The sequence below is a fragment of the Panicum virgatum genome, chromosome 3K (genome assembly GCF_016808335.1).
Source record: "Panicum virgatum strain AP13 chromosome 3K, P.virgatum_v5, whole genome shotgun sequence".
Lineage (NCBI taxonomy): Eukaryota > Viridiplantae > Streptophyta > Magnoliopsida > Poales > Poaceae > Panicum > Panicum virgatum.
Window position 1 is genome coordinate 13,815,885 of NC_053138.1, and position 23,748 is coordinate 13,839,632.

Below are 23,748 nucleotides of genomic sequence, written 5' to 3' on the forward strand. Positions count from 1 at the left end.
ACACCCACGCACATCGGTTGCCTACAGCCCTACACAGAGCGGGGATCGAGAGAGGCAGCGGTTACGGTGGGGGCGAGGAGCGCGGCACAGGTTCGCCTGCGACCCACGCCGGCTCGGCGACGGAACGGGGCGGCACGCGGCTTACGGGCAGCGCAGCAGGAACGGGAAGAGGGCGAGCGCCTGCGACTGCGAGAGCGCTGCGAGAAGGGGGAACAGGCGCGGGGGCAGGCGGCGGTAGCTCGGGCGCTGCGTTTCCTGTGGCGTGGAGGGGAAGAAGCTGCAGCGCAAGCGGAGGCAGCTGGGCTGGGCTGGTTTGGGTCAGGCCGGTGCTGGGCTGGTGGGTTTATCGTGAAAACAAGTGAAGAAAAAGCTTGGGCTGGACCATCACGTGAAAGGAAGAGGAGAGAGGCTGGGTTTCTCATAGGGCGGAGGTCTATTCATGGCATATACGAAAAATTGAAGTCGCATGGCACATGCATTGTGCTTCTTCTCCGGCGAGCTCCGTCGGCGGCGGCGGAGGCAGTTTGATTTGAATTTGGTTAGTAGTACTGGCCCAACGGTTGCTCGGAAACAGTCTGCCTTGGTTCTTAACACTGATGATCATCATATTAATTATCAGTCCACCACGTTGTCGCTGAAGAGCTTGAACTTGCCGGCGTCCAGCACGAGCTTCCGCACGGACGCGACCGCTCCGATGACCCCCACGCCGGTGAAGACGGCCATGATGGCCACGTTGGCCAGGTACGCGGGCGAGCGCCTGGGCGGGGCCAGCGCCATGTTGTACATGACGACGGGGAGCACGAAGTCGAGCGGGATGAAGCCCACGGCGCCCACCACGGCCGCGATGTCGCCGAAGAAGGGAAGCATCGCCGCCACGAACGCGCACGCCGCCACGTACGCCGTCCGCAGCGCCACCCGGGGCGCCAGGTTCCGCCGCGAGAACCGCCCGCGCGCCGCGTCCGCCGAGTTCTTCTCCATGATCTCGTACGCCACCTGCGAGTACACCTGCGCGTGTACACCACCGCGCTCAGCGTTCTCCCCAAGTCCCCATGGCTGCCAGTGCCAGCCCTGGGTGGGCAAGAGATGCGTGCATGTCTTACCAGGGCGATGGCGAGGAGCTGGAGGAGGACGAGGACGACGGCGAGGCCGAGCAGCCACGTCGGGGCCAGGGAGGGGCCCTCGTCCGGCATGAGGCTCTGCAGCAGGTTGGACTGCACCTGGTTGCCGAACGCCCAGTAGCCGGTGATGGCCGGGAAGTAGAACGTGAAGAATATCACCGCGTAGCACAGCACCAGCGCCTTCGTCATCTTCCCGGCCGCCGGCGGCGCCAGCGTGGCCTGCGAACGTACGTTGGCCGTTACCAGGCTTCATTTCAACACGCTACAACTACAACAAATCTCTCGACATTCCGGATCGAAGATTACTGTAAATGATTGGTGGGTCGATCCGGCACCTGGATTTCTGGCAGAATGCCGTTGCCGAAGACGGAGGCGAGGATGGAGATGGAAAGGAATGCGTTGAAGGTCTTCTCTGAGTTGGACGAGCTCAACGAGTAATCCTTCGCTGGAGCGTTGCTCGACACACCTGTGAAGCACGGCAGGTTAGTCAGTTACGGAAGTTACAACGATAGTTCAAAGTTCATGCGCAAATGCAAGATCTAACGATTCAGGCTAAGATAGAAGACAGCTTTTCTGAACAGTGTACCTACCTGCTCGAATGCAGGCGGCTGAGACAAGGATGGTGTAGCCGAAGCTGAGGATCAGCGAGCCGAGGTTGATGTGCCGCAGCGAGTGGAACGACGGCAGCTGCGAGAGGAAGGCCAGCACCACGGCCACGATGATGATGAAATGGTACAGCTTCAAGGGGCCGTGCGGAGCCAGATTTGAGTACATTATCTGCGTGTGCGGACAGTATTGTAGGTAACGAGGAGATATTGAGACTATCGACGCCTCCAAAAACAGAAACGTGACAAGGTCTCGACTCGCTTTGGCATAATAATTTCCGAAAAGAACAAAGAAATAATAAAGCGTTTAATTTTGCTGGCATGAACCCTTCGAAATATTAATCCTCCTTCCATATGTAAGCTGTCTTGCTTTAAAAGAACATGTAAAGGTGTCTGACTTTCCCCTTGGACTGGAAGGCCAAAGTCCAATCATACGTCACCATCAAATCTAAGTGTATGACTCCATGATACTAGTATACTACTCCAACTAGCATCTTAGAGAACTAGATTAATGATAGTAACACAAATTCCGTACAAACCTCAAACGAACATGAATGGTCTGAGTACCTGAAGGCAGTCGGCGGCGAGCAAGATGCTCCCGGTGGTAACGCCGGCGTTGATCGCGGTTTGCACGCTCACCACCAGGTAGAACACCCACCCAGATCCTTGACGAAAACAAAACCGGAGCGGAGATTAATCACACACCATTAATAATCATCTCGGTCAACGTACCGATCACCGCTGCCTCCGGACGTGATCGACCGGACTGTGCACAGGTCAGCAGACCGCCGGAGGAAAGAATCCAGGAGCTAGCGCATTGATTTCTGATCGGAGAGGCGTGCGGTGGACGACGACGGGCGGCGCTCGTCGTGCGTGGAGCGGGAGCCTAGCTAGTGCGTACCGAGGACGTCGGCGGCGAGCTCGCGGAAGCGGATGTGCCGGCGGCCGCGGGCCTCGCAGTGGTCCAGCACCCTGGAGACGAGGAAGTAGGCGTAGAAGGTGACGGCGAAGACGGCGGTGAGCGCGGCGAGGCCGAGCCCCCACCCCATGCCGCGGAGCGCGTACGGCAGCGTGAGCACCGTCGGCCCCACGATGGCCGTCGTCAGGTGGAACCCCGCGTGCCACCACGTCCCTGCACCGGGCGCCTGTCAGCCATGCCGCGGAGGCCGCGATGGCGTCCGTGGAGACGGATGGATAATACGCAATCGAGCGCGTGTACCTTTCGACTCGAGCACGAAGGCGGCGCCGGCGTCGGCGGGGGGCGGCGCCTTGCCGGCCCGGTGGTGCGCGCCGGCGCCGGCGTCCGCCGCCTCGACGTCGAAGACCGCGGAGGACGGCGTGGCGGCGCGCCCCGTCGCGGGCGAAGCCAGGAACGGCGTGCCTCCGGTGCCTGCCATGGCGTGCCCGCGCGCGCCGCGCGCTCTCGCCGAGCTTGCTTCGGGTCGCCGCCCCTGCAAGATCGACTCACCGCCGCACGGCCGGTTCCGGGTTTCACCTCGATCGCTTCATCGGCGCCCACGACAGCGCACGGACCCGACCCAAGATCGATAGGGATTGACTGATGATGGTGGGCAGGCAGCTCGGAATAGCGTGGCGCGCGGGTGAACGGGGAGAGACGGAAGCGTTCACGCCTGCGCTTGCAGTTGCAGCTCGTGTCTGCCACGGATTGCAGCTAGGACGCGCGCAGGCAGGGGGCCGTGGAGTTCGCTTGCTGATCGAGGGAGGGAGGCAGGGGCACGCGAGGCTCGAGTGGGGTTTGACTTTCCGAGGTTGGAGGAGGCCGCGTGGGGAATCCATGTGCGGCGTCGTGCGGCCCCCGTGGTTGTAGTCTTGTAGGCAGGGTGGGTGCTGCGCCGGGCACGCTGCCGATTTCGTATGTAGCCGGGGGGCGCAGAACGCGGGCCCTCTTCCAACACCGCACCAAGAGCCAGAGCATCTGATGGATGCAATCTGGGCTGAATTCCTCAGCTCTCCCCTCGTGTGCTCGTCTCTGTTTCTTGGATTACCCGCACGAAGCCACGGACTGAAGCAGGTAATCAGTAGCCGGCTCTGTCCGGGGGCTGCTCCAAAAGGTCATTTACTGACAAGGGCTTCTAGTGGTTGGCTATTGACCGTTTTCTTTTCTCGCTAAAGAACACCAACTCAGAGCAGTTTCTCTGCCACAATGGCTTTGTTTGGTTTTGTAGCGCGCTAGTGAATAGTGACACTTTGACCGATTATTACGGTGTCAAACAAAGTCAGTTTACAAAACCAACTCCAGAACCCCCGCGCTAGTGACCCTGAAGAATCTAATGAGGTTTTTGACCGCGCGATTAGAGGATGGTACTGTAGCATCACTGTAGCAAATCATCGATTAATTACCGTCATTAGATTCATCGCGAAAAGTTACACCCATCCCTAAAAAGGTTTTTGCAAATAGACTTCATTCAGTCCTTCATGCGGGAAAGATTCTCTTCTAGCGCTAGGATTCTAGCGCGCATCCAAACAAGGCCAATCAATCACTCACAAGGCGCCGGGCATCAATCTTAATGTGAATGGTGCTGAACTGCTGACGTCGTACCTTGCCCTTGCAGCAGCAGAATCGATAGGCATCGCGCAACGACCACGTCAATCCAGTAAAAATGATGTCGTGGGCACCCACAGCCGTGTGGCGGAACGCACCCGCCTAATCCTAAAGGGAAAGTACTCGGGAAAGTGCTGAGCGATTAGGCCAATCTAGCTTGGGGCAAGAACACAAGAACACTCGGGTTTTTGAGTGGTTCGGGCCGCCGAAGCGTAATACCCTACGTCCACTGTGAGGTGTATTGCTCTTGGTATGAACGAGTCTATCCTCTGTCCAGCCGGGCCTTGAATCTTCCTCTAGCGAGCGTCTCCTTTTTATAGACCAAGGGGACGCGTACACAGGCATTCAGACCTCGACAGGTGGGTCTAATGTGAATGTATAGTATATTGCGCAGAAAGCTTCAATGGAGCTACAACGGTTGAGAATCTCTTCTTGGATACGCTTCGTCGCCCTGTAGACTCTCTTGACCGAAGGGAGTCTTTATTTGTCCCATCAGCGAGGCGCCCGTTGGGGCAATGTAGCATGCGGCGTAGTCTGTTAAGCTACCATGTAGGCGTCATAATGGCCGAAGCCGAGCCGTCGTGCCCAACTGGCATAGACTGACATACGCGGCGTGGGCGGCGCCAGCGATTGCACTGTGCGCCTTGGTAACACGCGACCAACAGTGCAACCTAGCAAAAGCCGCCTCGGGCTCTGCTGTGGCAGTGCGCACTTCCGCCTACCGCATTGAATGCGGTAGGTAGGCGAGTCTTCCAGTGGAAGCCACGCGGCTCCGCGCGCGTGCCCGCACCTGCGGACACGTGGCGGTTGCGGACCAGCCCAGGCAGGGAGTCGGATAGTATATGGGGATCCGGGACCCGGCGGGGGTCCGATACTCCCTGGGAGGTCCGGGGCCCCCAGTTGTTTTGGCTGAGGGCTATCTCCTCCGGGACACGTGGCGCCACCGGACCTTCCCCAAGCGGGGAGTGGGTCCGGGCCGTTTACCGAGAGAGTAGGGCTCCGGACCACAGGGGTCCGGCCATTCGGCCGTCAGGGCGTAGTTAAGGATAACTACGAGATCCTTGTCTAGACACAGCAAGAGGGGTACCCCACTCCCGGGGTACCGACAAATGCTAAACAAGGTGCATCATGACATGGCTGCCTCCATAGCCAAACTCAAACTGGAGGATACGCAGTGCGAACAGTGTGCCTGCACCTGCAATGCCCGTTTCAATTTCATGAGCTAACCAATAGATTCATTCAGCAACTTTTGACTCTGCATATGGTACCAACTTGATGGCAATAATAATACACATAAAACCGAACTGGTTACGTCAGTGGAGCCCGGACCTAATTTTTCTTTGAGATAATTATTTTCTTGACCCTAAAAAGAGTTGTGCTTAGGTTTTTGGCCATTTTTCTTTTGAATTTGGCTATTTGGCCCAAAAAACGAATTTCGTTTAGTTTCTTGGCCCTTCCGTAACTTACAATTAGATTTACAGTCTAATTATATTCAAACGCATCCGTTTAGGTTTTTATCCAAGATAATGATAACATAAAGAAATTTTTCATGAATTTTTGGTATTTTTCCCACTTGTAAAATAATTTCTAGGCATTTATAAATCTATTTTCAGTTTTAAATCACAAAAAATCGCAAGAACATGATAAAATAGTGAAAAATTCGCTGGAGTCATATCTAAGCATGTTGGATCCAACAAAAATCACTAAGATACCATTTGAGCTACCAAAAAGTAGATATTTCTATGAAACTTATTTTGGGCCCAAATAGCTAAGTTGAAGAGAAAAAGGGCCAAGAAACTAATCACAACTTTTTTTAGGGCCAAGGGAATAATTCTCTCTTTTTGTTTTCCAGCTCCAACTTCCAACTCCCAAGCTGTCGATGTGCCACCAAGTGCCAGATTTTTGCGCAGCGAAAACATACTCATTCACCTGTAAAATAAGCACACCGGTACAGAACTCCAGTTGGGAATTGGGATACCATATCCACTACTGTACAGTATGCGATACGTTGACTTCCAGTGGTAAGAAGCTTGCAAATACCACATGGGGACGAGAGATCATATCAGGCGATCCAAAAGAGCCATCTGACATTGACATTAGCCACCTAGCGAGAGGTGGCCGATGCATAAAATATTTACATATAGTAGGCACACTATATTGCAAGCTAATTGCACCACTGTACGACAAACCCTTGGCAATTACAAGCAGCGAGTGCTACCTATGGTGTGGCAAATTGCACCAACAACACAAGCAAACAAGATGCACAGAATTCTCGCAAAAGGAAGAGACGGGAGGAATTGTAGCCTGGAGCTGCCGCCACGCACGGAGAAACAACGTAATGGTAGGATGATGCTGAATGAGTACGCGTTGTGGCATCCAACTCTTCTCTCAACATCTGGAGCCATACTGTTGCTACGCAGTCAGGCTTCAAGACATGATTGTAAGGGTTGCTTCCATTGTCACCAGGCAACATGTTGTTAAACTTGGACTCCAACTGGCAGATTCGAGGTGAAAAAACTTTAGCAAAAGCAGAGACACAGCCACACAGGAGAGCTAACTTGTCTCTTCAGGAATGTGCATGCCAAAGCCACGTTTCATTTTCTCGATTCTGACAAATTGAAAGTTGAGGAATGATTAGTATCTGGAAACCCTGTCTTAAGAAAACTTATCAAGATACACATTGCAATCTAGTATTTTCAATGTTCAGGTACATGGCAGCAAGATTCTTCTAATACAAAAGAAGCAACAAAACTAGTTACTGAATATGACACTAGATGAATTCAGGAAGTAAATGTGAGGATGCAACTATGCTTTCTAGTTTCTATGATCAAAGTTTATACTCGGCCTCGTTGGTAAACAAATAGCTAATACCTTTGTAGTTTCCCTGTACATTTATTAGTTTATTACTGCATATTTTCCTATAAGACCTTGTACATTTATTAGTTTATTACTGCATATTTTCCAATAAGAAAGTAGAAAGGGCAATGCATTCACTGACAAGCAACTTACGTGGGAGCAAGCTTTCCAAGACCACGTAACTTCATGCCAGTCGTATCGTCAACCACATTTCCTGATATCTCTACAGAATATGACTTTCCAGACATACGAGGGAGCCCTCTCCCTACAAGCAAATCAAAATCTTTCTGGTGGAGCTCTCTGCTATTTACAAAAACTCCAGTATCCCCGCCGGCGCAGTTCTTGGGCATCGGATAGTTGAATTCTTTAATAAATGGCTGCAAGAATAGAACATTCTGTGAGGACATGGAAACAAATAGTGCTTGAGCAAGTAGTACTTGCAGATAAATCAACTTACAGGGATAATGCCTCTACATTCTTGCCCAAAGACACCCCAAAATCCAGCACGGTGGTCGTACCTGAATTATAAAAAGGATATGTTACCGTGCTTCAAATAAATCCACAATGCACTGTGAACTGAAATTCGTGTAAACCAGTATCTTTGGTGAAGATTTAGCAGAATTCATTTCCTATACAATATGCTCATCATACTAATTTATGATCCAAGTCACTAATAAGTGTTGCTTTGCATACTGATGGTCTCCAAAACATAATATTTCCCATCAGTTTCTATAATGATATATCTATTCACATGTACAAAAGTTTCAAGATGAATATACTCACACTGCTCACATAGCCATCTAAATATTTATAGACATATGGTTGGTCAGCATCAAAATAATTTGACAGCACATGTTCTAGGATAAACTTATTCTTTGTCGGGTGGTAGTAATATCCTTGTCAAATTAACACCTTCAACTCAAGTGAACTGCTATGAATCAGCATCGATAAAGAGAAAAAAAGAACAAGAGAAAATGTTGGTAGAATTCTATTCAAATTAAAAGTAGAATGTTTTAAATCATAAGAAGCCTAGCAGATCATTAGAAGTTTAGAACAGTTTGGTTTGGTCTTTTAGGTGTTGTGTACTTGTGTAAACAATTGCAGAAAATGTCTTTAAACTACAATGACTCCATGAATCAGGCGGGCTGGTGGTAAACTTATTGGTAGAGCTTGTTATTGCAGACCAATGAACTATGGAACATACCGTCTGGACATGCCAAGGTATTTCTTATTGACACGGCTATACCTTTGAAACTACAGCATAAATTAGCATTTTCCTAATTTAATCAACTGTTTTTCACTATTTCCAGAAAGCAGCCTTAATTTTCTATTTACTGAGGTGCAAAGGAAATTGCTATATCTTGATTTCTGGGTGAACAGATATTGAAATGAAAAACTATTACTGATATGGAAAATCACATGATTTTTGAGGTTTGAGCTGACATCACTTGAAGCAATCAGTAATGAAAACAAGGATTGTTCACAAGAACCTTCCTGGTTTCTCAAATAATGAAAAAAAAAGCTCCAGAGATCAACCTCAAGTGGAAGTGACCGCTTTGGCTGACAAAAGATTAGCTTGTTTCTTCTTCAGTACTCTGAGGATAGCCAATCAAAACCAATGCTAGCAGTAGAAACCAGGCATGATAATATGAGTAAAGGGATTGTCCTAGACTCGTAGGAGTGTTCGAACCAAGTCATCAGCTGGTTTCAACTGATAAACTAGGGCTGCACTGCAGCATAAAACCAAAAGCCACGTGTTGTACCTCTTCATTATCTCAATACTTTGCTAATGGATTCAATGTTGTCTGAGTAAGGGGGATGCTGCTGAAATAAATATGACTAGGGCAATTGACGTATATTTGCATGCAGCATAAGCTAAAGAAATACAGTTTTGCATAAAACAGTCTGAATGGCTAAGAGAGCAAATGACCTACCAATATGAACCAGGGCCAATACGACCAGCTTTCTTCTCTGCTTTCCGGAGAGCTCGGTCAGATATTGGATGACCATTGATTGAAACCTTAGCACTGTCTGCAGACTGGTTGAATAAAGAAAGGTCCTTCAAGCCTTTCTTCAGGAAGCCAGTTAAAAAGGATGAATCCCCATTCTTACCAATTGAAGACTTTATCTCATCTACCTCAGCCTCAGATGAAACACGAGAACTTGAACTTGTGCGCTCATTAACTAATGAGTCATTCTTGGCTGGTGTATTGCCGTTTCTACTATCTGAGTGCAGCAGTTTACCAGAGTCACCTTTGATGTTCTCTTGTTCACATCTCTTAGTTATGCTCTCAACTTCAAGAGTATTGTTATCATCCTTTTTGTTGCATTTTTCATATCTCTTACTAATGCCTTGAACTCTGAAGCTACCATTATGTTCATACTTTATGCTCATACCATCATCTTCAAGGCTGCTGGTAACAGCATTACTGGTCTTATGTTTGTATTTATTACCCACAATTCCATCTTCAGGACTGCCAATATTACCATGTTTACCTTTTTGTTCATGTGTTCTTCGATTACCGCATTCATCTTCAAGCACCCCCATATGGCCTTCTTTATTCTTCTGTGTGCATTTCCTACCAAGACTTTCATCACCTCCATTGGCTTCATAATCTGCTTTGATACCTACGCCAGATTCCTTTCTTTTGATTTCATTTCCACCTCTATAATTTTTCCGTTGACTGGAGAATGGATCAATTTGTTTATCCTCTAAAATTGGACCTTGTGGACTGCCTGTATCTCCTTGACATAATATATCCTTTGGGTCATTTGAAAATCTAGACCTGCTTGCAGGCAGTGATTTTAACTGAATGCTCCTGCTAGATCCTCGCTCACTGTCTGATCTATCACAACTCGCGGTGGAAGATGCTGACATATTGTCAGAAAAATCCTTCTTCTGTCCGTGGCTGTCATGTGCTTGCAGCTTATAGAAATTAAAATTGTCATCATCCTGATGTTGATACCACCCAGAATTCTTGGGGCCCCGGCGATTGGAACTTCTGACACTTTTAGGTACTGGGAAAGAAGATGGCAGGGTCACCGGATGGACTTTCGCTTCCTTAGGCTTGAAAGTAATAATCTCTGAACATGAACCGCACTGAACCAGATTCTTCTTGCGGCCTGTGAATTTCCCCTGAGGCAGCTGCAGAAGATGGGAACAGGAGCTGCAAACAACAAAAGGTGCAGCGCCCCTTAACGGCCGACAAAAAATCTCTGCTTTCTTCCTGAAATACTCCACCCTCCTCTTCGACATGGAAGGGTCCGAGTACAGAGATGAAGCCACAGATCTCCGGTCAAGCTCCGACGAGAATGGCTGATACCTATCAAACTGAAAGGACCCCTGCTGCCCTGCAAAGTACCTGGCCATGGGAATGTGCTCCTCGGGCGCCACCACTCGCTGGACCTGAAGGCACTGCGCGCACTGGCAAGTGCTGTGATGGCGACTCCCCTGACCAAAGCCAGAGTTCTCCCGCCGACCATCGGGGTATTGTCGGAACCGACCGCTCGGCTGCCTCGCGTACGTCTCGTCAGAGACGGAGCGCTGCAATTGGTCGTACGGATTCAGCGGTAAGCTAATCCTGTACCGTCCGGCGTAGCGCGAGCGGTAGTACTCCGGCTCCCGGCCTGCGTGCGGCGGCGGTTCGGCGTGCGACGGGCGCAGAGATACCGTGCGGCGGCTCATGCGGGGGCGCTCCGGCGGGTGCCCCGTGAGCTCGCAGGAACGGGTGATCTGGTCCCGGATCTCGTCGAGCTTCCGGAGCAGCTCCAGGGGGTCCTGCTTCAGCGCGCCCCAATCCAGCACGCCACTCCGGTCGCTGCATTGCCCGTACTGGACCGGCTCAGGAACTCGGCCCCTCCTTCTGTACTTCATCTCCTTGGGCTCGCTCGCCATGGCGCCTCCGAAGGCTGGATTCCCCCTCTTCCCCGAACTGAATGTTTCTGCAGAACCACGAATCGGTTGAGTGGGAGATCGCGGCGGCGAGAAGAGGAATGGTAGACGCCAGGGTGGATCATACTACTTAAAGATGTAAGGTTTTGGGTGGCCAGAGAGAAGAGGAGGAGGAGCTCGTTGCGGCTGCGGCAGTGGTTACCTCAACTTGGAGAGCTCGCGGGGGTGGCCCGCAACGGCGGGCGCAGAAGCAACGGCGCGGGGACGCGGCGGCACCTCCGTTTCGCCGCTACCGCTAGAGTTCTCCGTGGCGGTGGCGGCGGCGGCCCGTCTTGTTCGCCATTGGCGAGGCGGAGAGCAGTGTGGCGCGACGGTCGAGTGAGGCGGCGAGGAAGACGAGGACGGAGGGGGCCAACTGGCCAAGTGGAAGAGGGGGTTTTGTACCCTGGAGGCTGCCAGGGACCTGATTGTGAATCCAGTCTTCTCCGGGGGCACGCGCGTGATGGAGTCCGGCGGGCCCGGCGGGCTTCGGTTGGGAACTGGGCGTGACCTGGATGGACCGCCGACGCGCGGGGCCCGCGTGGAGGAGTGGGGGCTGGTGGTGGACAGCTGGTGTGACCTGGATTTGACTAAAAAGGCCTTTGCTACGCGCAAATGGTCTACTTTTGCGAATGGAATTATACAAATACAAAAGTGTGATTACTAAAGCGGGCACAGCGACAGAGTTAGCTGATCTTGGTTAGAGAGAAAAAAAAGTGCCTGACCTAATAAATAATTTGGGAGTACAACTCTCGGCGAAAACACTTTATTTTTTGGTGTTATTTATTGGAATTGCAATTCTTTTTTTTTGTTGGCAAATGCAAAATGCTGGTAAAACCAAGAGTGCCCTGCACAAACTACTCGTTTGACGGAAACGGGGTTCATGTTTTCTGACCCGGACTATTATATTGTTCCCTTTTGCTCTTTAAAAAATAAGAATATTGTTTCCCAAAGATTTTTTTTCCAACAACCAATGACTTTTGCTCGAGCAAATTGCTGAACGAACGAACTGTTTGTATGAAAAAAAGAATCGTGCATAAAAAACCCCCGGGCACACCGCGACAGGGGAGTAGGGATCAAATAATTTGATGTGCAAGCAAGGCATGTGCAATGTCTAGCTCGAAGAATGGAGAGCTGGTGCCGGTAGCTAGTGATATAGGAACATATAGCTGATGGACAGTGGTTAGCTTAGCAAGCGTACATGCAACATGTATCGTGGACCTCGAATTTTTTTTTTGAAAAAAACGCCGTATATTATTCTTGCACTGCACCTGCATTGCTTCAATAATACTCGGACAGGACCCTCAGCAATCATGTTTGTCAACGACATTGCAGACGACGACTAGAGGAGCCAGTATTGTATGCGTGTAGTACGTGGACCGAGCTAGAGTCATGCGTGCATGTGGTCTGCTCTGCTTGTGTATTAATTAGTAGCAATCAGTATTATTGTCAGATTATTCCATCTGCACCCGATGGATGTCTGACGGGGGGAGAAATGCGTGGGTCGCCTTTCCATCTCCTTCAGAAGAGGACGTTTTAGCCGTCAACGAGTGCTGACTAACACCATTTTTTTATTAAAAAAAAGCTGGGAGAGATCAATCGATCCCAAACTGTGCGTGCCACGCTACTTGCAGCTACCTGCTTCCAAGCATGACATGAACGTGTGCATTGCCTGCTCCGATCCGGTGTGCACACCGAATTGTACTTGCAAGTTGCAAGATTTTTTTTCCCTTTTTCCTTTGCTTGTGAGTTGTGGACACAGAGAGTTCGATTTGCAGGCTGTACATCAAAACTAAAGGACTTGCATTGTCCACTACAAGCAGTTTTGTGGAGGATAGTACTGATATGCATGTATCGATCCCAACAAGTTATAAGTCGATTAGAAAGAGACGGGAGCATATACGGAGCAGCGACGCGACGCGCATGTACTGCTGATTTGGGCGGCGGTGCTAGCTGCGCCGTCACGTCATGCACTCATGCCATTGCCTCGGCCGGGAAAGAAACAGCAAGGCAACGCCACCTACTGCTCTACTATACTGACTACTGATCTTGCGGTCCGGGAGATAGAACGAGAGGCCAGGGGCGAGGGATCCATCTAACAGACGCGAAATAAAGCAGCCGAGACACCACCTAAACCCGGCATGCCACACTGACAGGCAGACAGCCCGGACGCCGAAGCCATGCATGACACGCGAGATTCTTTATTCTCTTCTCCTCCGGTTCTGCGATGCGAGCTGCCTGCCGCCCAGGGATGGCTAGCTAGTAGCATACCACATGCATATTAAAGTCGAGCGTCGATCACTCTGTTAATAACCATCCCGTTAATCGCCCAATCAGTGCGGCCGACCGCACCGACGACGTACGTGCGTGAACCACTACCGGATTCACTGGATTTACCGAGTGCCGGTTACACTCGGCAAAGACCAGTTTGCACTCGGCAAAGCGTTTGCCGAGTGTAACACTCGACAAATGCCACTCGTCAAAGCCTCTCACGGCAAAGGGGTCTTTGCCGAGTGTCGGATTTCGGGCACTCGGCAAAGACTTTGCCGAGAGCCTTGGCCCTCGGCATAGGAGCCACGTGGCGCAACTCTGGGCACCTAACGGCAGGCACTCGGCAAATGTCGGCGCCTGGCACTCGGCAAAGCGGCCGCCTAGGGTCCCGCCACGTTGTCGCTTTGCCGAGTGATGGGTCCTGACACTCGGCAAACTTTCAAATCTTTACTCGGTCGTACGTCCACACCCCTCCTCCCATGCTTTGTTCAACTCATCGATTAGATGCTCCATGTAAACACTCATTTTATTCCCTGGGTGCTCAGGAATAATCAACGACACAAATATGGTTTGTCGTTGAAAGAGAACACCGGGGGGGCGATTCAAGAGAATAACGAACACGGGCCAACATGAGTACGATGCGGCCATCATACCATAAGGATTAAACCCATCGGTTGCCAGCGCAACACGTACATTACGAGTTTCTTTAGCTTTCTCATGATGAATCTCATCAAAATGAGTCCATGACTCACCGTCGGAGGGATGCACCATCTTATCTGGGTTGTATCGAACACCTTTTTTGTGCCATGTCATCTGTTTCGAGGTTTCCTCGGTCATATAGAGTCTTTGGATCCTCTAAATGAACGGAAGATAACGTACGATTTTCACAGGAATCGTGAGCTGCCTCTTAGGCTGACCGTCACCAGCATCCACCTCCAGGAACCTTGAGGCTTTGCATTTTGGACAGTAAATTTCAGCCTCGTGCTCTTTCCTAAATAAGATGCACCCATTAGGACAAGAGTGTATCTGCTCATATGGCATCTTCAGTGTACTAAGGATTTTCGTCGCCTGATACATTGTCTTGGGCAGAATGTGATTTTCCGGAAGCATGCTCCCAAAAACGGTCAACATACTATCAAAGGCGTCTCGGCTCAGGCCAAACTGGGACTTTAAGGCCATAAGGCGTCCAATGTCATCCAGCTGAGAAACCTTTGTTTGGCCATGAAGAGGTTTCTGTGCCGCCTCCAACATCTCGTAAAACGCCTTTGTGCTTGCCTCTGGCTCCTCCTCATGCGGTCCTTCACCGAAATGTGCCTCCTCGTAGTTGTCTAACATGTCTCCAATCCCACCAGCAGCATCACATTCATTGATGTGTTGCCTCACGACCTCGTCCCTCATACGATGGGCTTCACCGTGAAAGATCCACCGGGTATAGTCTGGCGTAAATCCATAATTGATAAGATGTTCGCTCATGATCTTCTTTGTCTTTTGTTTCTGGTTTCCACAACTCTTGCAGGGACACCACATGAATCTCGACCCTTCAGCTTGCGCCCATGCCCCTTCCAAGAACTCGTTAGTCTTCTCAATCCATTCATTGGTCATGCTAGCTCGAGTTACCCGGCCGGTGTACATCCACTCACGGTCATCCATCTTCCAAGATATCAGCGACTACTATCAAAATTCGGCTTAGAGTCTAGTAGGTAAAGATAGGTCCTAATCCCATCCGACCATGCGTAGATGTGGTCAGCTTCCATGATCCACTCCTATCCGAGACAGAATTTCGGCAGCACCTCCCCGCTGTTCTCTAGATACACGTCCCGAAAGGGAGATTGTGTATCCCGAGAACAACAGGGAGGTGATGCCGAAACTCTGACTCGGATCGGAGTGGACCATAGAACCTGACCCCATCTACGCATTCTCGGGCTGTCCAAAGAAGCGTGGACAATTCGAAACAGATACGATTAAAGATATGCAGAAAAAGCTGCATATCTCCAGTCGTATCTCTTCCGAACGGGAGACGCCTAACTGGTTTACGCGATCTACGAACATGATTTAATAACTACATATAATTATTCAAATGAACTAAACTCTAATTTAGTTATCAATATTTCAGTTGTAAACTAAAATAAACTAAATAAATATCGACTTCACTAAATAAACAAACAAATTAAAAATATACACTAAGAATATATATAAACTAAATTCTATATAAACAAACTATAAATAACTATCTAAAAATAAAATAAATAACCTAAATTTGATATAAACAAAATATAAATAACAATCTAAAAAAACTAAATTCTATATACACTAACAATATAAACAATTAAACTATAAACTAAAAATATTTTAAAAATTTACCTTGCCGGCGTGGAGCTGCGGGCCGGGGGCGGCTCGGCCGGGGCGGCGCGGACCCGCGCCCTTGCCGGCTTGGAGGGGCGGCCGCCGGCGCCGCGATCCGGGGGCGGCTCGGCCGGGGCGGTGCGGACCCGCAGCGGCGGCGGCACAGGCCGGCGTGGCCCAGGCGGCGACGAGCGGCGGCCCGGCCGGGGGCGGCACGGACCAGCGTCGGCGCCGGCGTGGGCCCGGGCGGGGCGGGTCGCCAGGGCAGGGCGGGACGACGAGGCCGGGGCGGAGACGGGACTCCAAGGCCGGAGCGGCGGCGGCGCGGATCGGGTCGGCGGCGGGGGCGGGCCGGGGGCTCGATGGCAGCGGCGTGGCGCGGAAGGCTAGCGGCGCGGGTCGGTGGCGGGCCGGGGGCGTGGTCCGGCGGGGGGGACGGCAGTGGCGCGACACGGCGGGGAGCCGCCACGGGACGCGAGGGCGGCCGGGGGAGGCGACGTGGAGGCATACGGCGGCGGGGGGTCGTCGGCGCGGCGTATGGCGGCGGGGGAGCGGCGGCGGCGGGGTGGGGCGATGCGGTGCTGCAGGTCGGGAACGTGGGAGCGGGGCGGTGTGGGGAGGAAAATGCGACAAGTCTGGGCGCGGGGGAGGGGGGTATTGCGGTTTTTTGCCGAGTGTCGCGATCCGGCACTCGGCAAAACCGTATATGCCGAGTGCCAGATCGGCGGCACTCGGCAAAGTATTTAAAAAATATTTGTTTCATTTTTTGCCGTGTGCCGGATCAGGTGGCACTCGACAAACAAATTTGTTACAATAAACTGCAAATTAGAATCCAGATAAACCACGATTTCAAAAAAAACATTATTTCATGCATAATTCTTTCAAACTCAAATTACAACAATTTGTATTTCAAGTTTCTTGATTTTATGCAAGAAAACCTGTTATTTCATGTGTTTCTAAAGTCAAATTTAATTTATATCAACAAATTCTTTTTGATGAGGTATGTAACAAAAATGCAGTGACTATCAACTAAATAATTTGCCAAAATAATACAACAATTTATGGTTCATGATTTCATGGAAAAAACCCTATTATTTCATGCGTTTAAAGATCAAGTTGAAACTAAATATATATATTGATTTTCAATGAGTGCCAAAAATAATTTTATATATACATAACAAAATAAAAAATTAACCAAATTTCTAGAGGACACATATTTTGTTGTTATTTCTCTATATAAAAAGTTTCACATTGGAAATCATATGTGACTTTCATTTCAACCTCAAATCCAATTGGATACTACGCATCTCTTTAAAACTTATTTGGAGATCCTCCGGCTTATAAGCGGCGTACCTTGTAATGTGTCCGAAATGCTGTCAATTTTTTTTCACTCTATCCTCGCATGAAACCAAGAGATTTGCACAATTCCCATGATTTTCAGACATTGTATGCTATTTTTGGTTTTTTCCGAATGTCCGTGCACACGCTTGTGATCAAGTTTCTTGATAAAGATGCTTCAACTTTTAAGTTCTTTTGTGCATACGGCATCAGTTTTGATTCAGGTACATAAATATCAAATTTCCATTTGTTAATTTCGAAATTTCGATACACTTCTAATTTTAAATTAACTTCGACCGATTATTCCCCGCAAACAAAAAAATTAAACAAAAATAGTAAACCAATCAATAAAAATATTTTATGTTACTAGAGATTAGATTATAAAATTTAAGTGGAGATCAAAAAAATTTGAAGGCCAAAAAAAATCTTTTAAACCAAATTTGCCGAGTGGCTGGGCTTCAGCACTCGGCAAAAGAAACTATGACGAGAGCCAGGCCAACGCACTCGGCAACGTTTCCCCTTTGCCGAGTGCCAGCTGGAGGCACTCGGCAAAGAGTGAGCTTTACCGAGTGCCAGGTGGAGACACTCGGCAAAGACTTAACGCCGTCAGCCCCACTGACGGGCGGCGCACGGCGGGCGCGCGTGCTGGGCACGCGCGCAGGCTTTGTCGAGTACCGCCTGGCCAGCATTCGGCAAAGGTGACGCGTTGCCGAGTGCTGTTATTTGGCGACGGCCAGCACTCAGCAAATTCCGAACATGCCGTGTGCCGCTTTTTGCCGAGTGTCCGAGGCCTGGTATTCGACAAACCACATCTTTGCCGAGTGCCCGTGGTCTGACACTCGACAAATACTCGTTTTCCGGGAGTGAACCGCGCATCGAGCAGTAGGGTCAACACGGCTGTCAGGATGCGCAGCACTGTCATCCTGCAGCAATATATTCGTACTACTACTGGTCAAGTGGCTTCTTTGCGTTCAGCGCTCCAGCTCAACTGAATGTGCGCGAGTGTGTCTGAATATACTAGTGATACGTAGTATCCCACAACGGATTCGGAGCAAAAGAAATACTCGAGCTAGCGGTAGCACCAGGCTACCAGGCTACCAGCACATGGAGGGGGAGCAGGAGGATGTCGTCTGACCAACTACTTGTCCCCATCCCAACCGCTGCCGACCCAGTGGTTCAAGGACACTCTTTTCAACTCGAGAGGGGTTTTGCATTTTGTTTTGAACAGCGATTCTTTTGGCTGTTGAGACATCGGGGAGGATGAGAGGACGACGACGTATCAGGTATTGAGGTGTCGTCCTCTCTCTTTCGGAAAGAAGGAATCAGCTTGTGAGCTGAAGCCACAGCCACACCGCGGGAATGGGCAAAGAATGAGCCGAGCCGTGAGCCACAGCGCGTGGGTCCGCCGGCTGGGGCCCACCATAGTGAGCTGCCGGTCTCGTTTTCCGAGAGGGGTTTGCCATTGGGGCCCACGTATGTCCGCACAGCCCACCTGCGGCGCAAGAACCGGGGCCGGATCTCCTCTCCGTGTGTTCACAGCTATCTTCCTCCTGGGCCGGCTTACGCGAGGCGCGGCGGAGCGCAGGCACCCTCCGGCTGGGCCAAAACTGGCTCCTGGCGTGGCGGGGCATTGACCCAGCCCGCCTAAGTGCACGTATACGTAGTAATACACGGTACAATCCTCAAAAAAAAAGTAGTACACGGTACAGCGTGTGCCAAACCCCAAACGGCATCGCTCGCTGATCCCTGTACACCGGAGAAGAATTATCACGGGCGGCGACCTTATAAATCTCGACCCATGCATCTCATGTCGAAAAGGAGAAAGCAAAAAAAAAGGGAAGGGCGATCCGTGACCCATCCATCCATGACGCGGCGTCGGCGGAGACGAAGTCGAAGACGACGACGATGCCGACGGAGATCGAGAAAAGCTGAGGCGGGGAGCGCCGCGCATGTGAAGAACATTACTCACCGGCCGGAGCTAGCTAAGCTCCGCAATGAGGCGGCCGCCGCGCGGCGGTCGAATTCATCAGCCTCGCTCTCCTCGTCTCCACGCGCGCGCCCGGCCCGTATACATCACCCTAATCAATGCAGCCAAGAGGCTCCTCCTCCTCCCGTCATCATGCTCAAGATGTGTTTAGATTTTTGTATTTTGTATTTTTATATTTTTAGAAGAAAATCTTTAATATTTATAGTATTAAATATAGACTAAACACAAAAGTAATTATAGATCTCGTCTGTAAAGTACGAGACGAATCTAATGAGCCTAATTAATCCATCATTAGAGTACGTTTACTGTAGCAATTAGTGTCTAATCACGTTATGCTTAGGCTCATTAGATTCGTCTCGCGATTTACAATCCATTTGTGTAATGCGATTTATTTTTTAACTACATTTAGTATACCATGCAAACGATTTATAAAAAAATTTACGTTTTAGGTTCTGGAATCTAAACAAGCTAGGCCTCAATCGCGAACACAAAACGCTAGCTAGTAGCTAGTACTAGCTAGTCTTCTTCTTCCTCCTCAAACATCTCGCCAGCTGCCATCCCTGCAAAACAAACCCTACAAAACATGGCCATCAGTGGATGATAGCTGCTCATCGGTTCTTCAGCCTGCCGAGGAGCTTGCTCGCTTGGTTAGCTACTCTCCCATGCGCACGTACAGACACACGTACAGCTTGTGAGCCTCCATGCATGTGTCCATCGTGAGTTCATCAAAGGCAAAGCAGCACCAGCGCTAGCTAGTCGATCGGCGCGTGCGGTCTCATACCGCCGTGATCTGATCATGGACAAAGAGGTATGCGACGCGTATGACTATCGATGCGTGCGGCTAGCTGCCATGTTTTCAAATTTGAAAAGTTCTCGCTCTCTACATACGCAATGCAAAGATCACTGATCTGCTTGTTTGGAAATGATGCTCCGCGTCGCAGCAGGGGAGCCACCACAGTCACCTGGACAGCTTCGCGCCCCTGGACGGCGCGGCGGCGGGGGACCAGCCCGGCGGTGGCGCCGCCGAGATGGTCGACTACATGCTGGGCCAGGCGCCGCCGCATGCGCAGCCGCCGCCTCAGAGCCAGGTGTCCTTCGACAAGCTCAGCTTCTCCGACGTGCTGCAGTTCGCCGACTTCGGGCCCAAGCTCGCGCTCAACCAACCCGCCGCGTCCGCGGGCGTCGGCGACCCCGGCGACGACGAGGACGATGACGACGACGGCTACTTCTTCAGGTTCCAGTCCCTGCCGTCCCTCCCCGGCGGCCATCAGGGACAGCATCACGCGAACCGTGAGGGCAGCAAGGCAACGGCGGCCGACGACGAGGGCGTGCACGACGGCGGAGGCGGAGGCGTCTCCGAGAGCACGACGCTGGTGCAGCAGGCCGACGGCGGCGGGCGCGCGGAGAAGGGCGGGGACCAGGGGAAGAGCGGCCGGCGGAAGCGCCCCCGGACTGTCAAGACGAGCGAGGAGGTGGAGAGCCAGCGGATGACGCACATCGCCGTCGAGCGCAACCGCCGGCGCCAGATGAACGAGTACCTCAGGATCCTCAGGTCACTCATGCCGGGATCCTACGTCCAGAGGGTACGTTGAGATCAGCGGCCTTCAAAAAAAAAATCAGTGGCAAATTAGTGTACAAGATTTGGGGTCAGTAGCGAATACTTTTAATCCATTCTAAAATGGAAAACGTTTTAACGTCATTGTTAAAATTCTCTAACCTTGATAAAGTTTTTTTAGAAAAAACTATTAACTTCTATATTACTTAAGGATACAAATCAAGACATTTTGCGGTAGGTTTAATAAAATAATTTATTATTACAGGTGTTGGTATATTTTCTCCCTATAAACCTAGCCAAGTAAAGTTAGAAAATATTGACTTACAACAAAAACTAGAAACAACTTACATTTGGGAATGAAGGGGATATATAGAACTTATGATTTCAACTTTGAAAAAAGTGGTGTTTGGTATTTTTTTTAAAACAATTGCTTTGCTTGCTCATCTATTGTTTTTAGTAAATATTTTTTTGAATTTCTTGCATCTTGTCTAGCAACAATAGCTATATAGAGCTTTCTTGGGCCAGGATTCACGATGTGAGGGTTTATTTGATAGAAATGGTGGCAGTACAAGAGGAGGAGGTGAGGTGGTGATAAGGTTAGGTTGTTGCTAGGGTTTGGAGGAGAGATCAAAGCCTTTAGATCTTAATAAGTTTGTCGAGTGCGAGATTTAGTTGTATCATCACTTGAATGATGTCAAATTTTTTGTCGTTTTCATCACTATTCACCTACACTGTTGTTTAGCCCATGTAAATGCCGTGCAAACGCTACACACGGTGGCTAGCCGTGCCCATTTAATCAGTCGTTTACTCTATTTAATGGTCGTTTAACCCATTTAAATGACTATTTAGTCCGAATAAATAGCTAAACGATAGGTAACTGACTATTTAGTGTTTACCGTTTAGGCCCTGTTTAGTTCCGTTTTTCAAAAATTTTGGAAACAGAATCTTGGCATTTAGAAGTACTAAATGAAATCTATTTATAAAACTTTTTACACGGATGAATTCTAAATCGCGAGACGAATCTAACGAGCCTAATTAATCCATCATTAGAGATTATTTACTGTAGCACGATGTTGTCCAATCATGGCCTAATTAGACTTAAAAGATTCATCTCGAAATTACATCCGGGGGTTATGGAATGGGTTTTGTCAGTTATCCACACTTAAGACTTCTAATTAGTGGTCAAACGTTCGAAATTACTGTAGCACTAGAGTTTTTTGGAATTTTAAGGGGAACTAAACACGGCCTTAGGCTAATATTGTCTTTTCTAACGTTGAAAACCATAGATTTGTATAATGATTGATCATGCCACTACGAAAATCATACATATATTGTGTGAATCATGATCTATCGCAAGCAATTGCATACTACAAGTTTATTGGACTATACCATAGTTCGGTTTTTCACGAGTTGAAACTTGGAAACAAGCCCAGTTTAGAAACCAAACAAACCACAAAATCCGGATATTATATATTGTGTTAGATGCCCCTTCAAAGTTTATTACCAGTTGCACATGTTTATAAGTTTGACATCCATAGTAGCTTGTTAGTGTTTACACGCCAACTTGACGTGTTTTTTTTCTCGAATACGCAGCAGAGCTGCACATCATTATATTAAGAAGAGAAAAAATATTTGTTTACAACCCGCAGTACAAAAAGCTCACAGAACACATTAGGGCTTGACGTGTGAATTGAATGTCAATTATATGAACCTTATATGTTTAGTCAGTTAGGTCAATCTCAATGGGAGTGTCATAAGAGTGTCATGAATATTAAATTTGCTAACATATACCAATAGTATAAAGAGAGAAGAGAGGAGTGTCATCACTATGACACTCCACTGGCACAGTCCTTAAAATTTTAGTCTATGTAATTGTGTCAATGACACTCCGACTGAGATTGACCTTATACTACGTCAGCATTTTGGCTCACACGCTAATTAGTCTAACATATACTGTAGCCTATAGGCCACCAAAAATAATGAAATCGAATAGGGAGATCACTTATCAGCACGAAGACAACTGAAAAAAATGAGTTGTGCGAGAAGTGAAAAAAATATACTATGTAGTTTTGTTCTGAATTTGTTGGTTTTCCTGGTAACAAAATGTAAGTTCAGTAAGTAGTAGATACAATCGTAGGAGTACATTGTAACTGACTGACACGTATGCTGGCTGCAGGGAGACCAAGCATCCATCATAGGAGGCGCCATCGAGTTCATCAGGGAGCTAGAGCAGCTGATCCAGTGCCTGGAGTCTCAGAAACGGCGGCGCCTGTACGGCGGGTCCGGCGACGCGCCACGGCCGGTGGTGGACGCAGCCGGGGCCGGCGCACCGACGTCCACCCAGCCGCAGCACCACCAGCCGCAGGTGCCGCCGCCGGCGGCGTTCTTTCCTCCAAGCCTCCCCTTCCCCGCGGCGTCGTCCGGCGGCGGCGACTGCGGCGGCGCCAAGATACTGGACCTGGAAGCCGGAGGCGCCGACGCCGCCGGCGGGCTCCGGGAGGAGGTGGCCGAGAACAAGTCGTGCCTGGCGGACATCGAGGTGCGTGCGCTGGGCGCGGACGCCATGATCAAGATCCTGTCCCGGCGACGGCCCGGGCAGCTGATCAAGACCATCGCCGCGCTGGAGGACATGCAGATGTCCATCCTGCACACCAACATTACCACCATCGAGCAGACCGTCCTCTACTCCTTCAACGTCAAGGTACATCACTTATATACATCTTAGTGTGCGTGCGCGCGCGCGCGCGCGCGTGTGGTGAACTGTTGATGCGTGAGGATTGAATATGTTTCGTTCTGCCATGTCATAGATCCTCGGCGTGGCAAGGTACTCGGCGGAGGACATCGCCGGCGCCGTCCACCAGATCCTCAGCTTCATCGACGTCAACTACGCCCTGTGATCTCTTATAGTATCTGTGTCAAGACCAATATGAAAGTGCTATTTCGCCCACGTTCTATAAGTGCTTGTTGATTATATAGCATAATAAACTGTGTTATGTTCGTTTCTATGTATGCAAACTGATTGGAGGACATGTAAAAGGTTAGTGATAGTTGTAGTATTATATTCAGAGACAATGTGTATGATTGAAGTGTACTGCAATTATCAGCTAGTTGAACAAGAGGATGCTTTCTACTGTCACATGTCTCATGGACCATTGCCCCTTTCAACCTTTTCCCTATAATC

At 49.6% G+C, this 23,748-nt stretch overlaps 3 protein-coding genes across 5 annotated transcripts; 1 reads left to right on the forward strand and 2 right to left on the reverse strand.

Moving 5' to 3' along the window:
* Positions 1-338: 338 nt before the first annotated feature.
* LOC120701234 (probable GABA transporter 2) lies at positions 339-3,498 on the reverse strand. The gene is made up of 7 exons (XM_039985361.1): positions 2,943-3,498; positions 2,625-2,855; positions 2,291-2,388; positions 1,709-1,895; positions 1,454-1,584; positions 1,101-1,337; positions 339-1,005 (listed from the first exon to the last, which is right to left on the reverse strand). Exons 1-7 carry the CDS (start codon positions 3,118-3,120, stop codon positions 616-618), a joined length of 1,452 nt encoding a protein of 483 aa, XP_039841295.1. The 5' UTR covers positions 3,121-3,498; the 3' UTR covers positions 339-615.
* A 2,845-nt stretch (positions 3,499-6,343) lies between these two features.
* On the reverse strand, positions 6,344-11,447 carry LOC120697697. 2 transcript variants are annotated; one of them, XM_039980994.1, is made up of 5 exons: positions 11,237-11,447; positions 9,077-11,084; positions 7,600-7,660; positions 7,296-7,519; positions 6,344-6,894 (listed from the first exon to the last, which is right to left on the reverse strand). In XM_039980994.1, the coding sequence occupies exons 2-5, from the start codon at positions 11,035-11,037 to the stop codon at positions 6,840-6,842; spliced, it is 2,301 nt and encodes a 766-aa protein (XP_039836928.1). In that variant the 5' UTR covers positions 11,038-11,084; positions 11,237-11,447; the 3' UTR covers positions 6,344-6,839. The 2 variants fall into 2 exon arrangements, with proteins under 2 accessions (XP_039836928.1, XP_039836929.1); XM_039980995.1 differs by lacking the exon at positions 11,237-11,447 and adding an exon at positions 11,162-11,178.
* An 8,023-nt stretch (positions 11,448-19,470) lies between these two features.
* Positions 19,471-23,712, forward strand: LOC120697699 (transcription factor FAMA-like). Of its 2 annotated transcripts, none has more exons than XM_039980997.1 (4): positions 19,471-19,820; positions 19,954-20,595; positions 22,744-23,268; positions 23,375-23,712. In XM_039980997.1, exons 1-4 carry the CDS (start codon positions 19,809-19,811, stop codon positions 23,462-23,464), a joined length of 1,269 nt encoding a protein of 422 aa, XP_039836931.1. In that variant the 5' UTR covers positions 19,471-19,808; the 3' UTR covers positions 23,465-23,712. The 2 variants fall into 2 exon arrangements, with proteins under 2 accessions (XP_039836931.1, XP_039836932.1); XM_039980998.1 differs by having other exon boundaries at positions 19,957-20,595.
* The last annotated feature ends 36 nt before the right edge of the window (positions 23,713-23,748 follow it).

What these genes read in the sequence shown, in the direction of transcription:
- LOC120697697 (XM_039980994.1), bottom strand. Translation starts at nt 11,037, where the DNA reads ATGGCGAGCGAGCCCAAGGAGATGAAGTACAGAAGGAGGGGCCGAGTT. An exon ending in AATGTAGAGGCATTATCCCT is followed by an intron (nt 7,520 to 7,599) that starts GTAAGTTGATTT and finishes CTATTCTTGCAG; the next exon opens with CCATTTATTAAAGAATTCAA. An exon ending in CTTGGAAAGCTTGCTCCCAC is followed by an intron (nt 6,895 to 7,295) that starts GTAAGTTGCTTG and finishes TCAATTTGTCAG; the next exon opens with AATCGAGAAAATGAAACGTG.
- LOC120697699 (XM_039980997.1), top strand. An exon ending in CGGGATCCTACGTCCAGAGG is followed by an intron (nt 20,596 to 22,743) that starts GTACGTTGAGAT and finishes TGCTGGCTGCAG; the next exon opens with GGAGACCAAGCATCCATCAT. An exon ending in TCTACTCCTTCAACGTCAAG is followed by an intron (nt 23,269 to 23,374) that starts GTACATCACTTA and finishes GCCATGTCATAG; the next exon opens with ATCCTCGGCGTGGCAAGGTA.
- LOC120701234 (XM_039985361.1), bottom strand. Translation starts at nt 3,120, where the DNA reads ATGGCAGGCACCGGAGGCACGCCGTTCCTGGCTTCGCCCGCGACGGGG. An exon ending in GCTCGCCGCCGACGTCCTCG is followed by an intron (nt 2,389 to 2,624) that starts GTACGCACTAGC and finishes GTTTTCGTCAAG; the next exon opens with GATCTGGGTGGGTGTTCTAC. An exon ending in AGCTCCTCGCCATCGCCCTG is followed by an intron (nt 1,006 to 1,100) that starts GTAAGACATGCA and finishes GTACACGCGCAG; the next exon opens with GTGTACTCGCAGGTGGCGTA.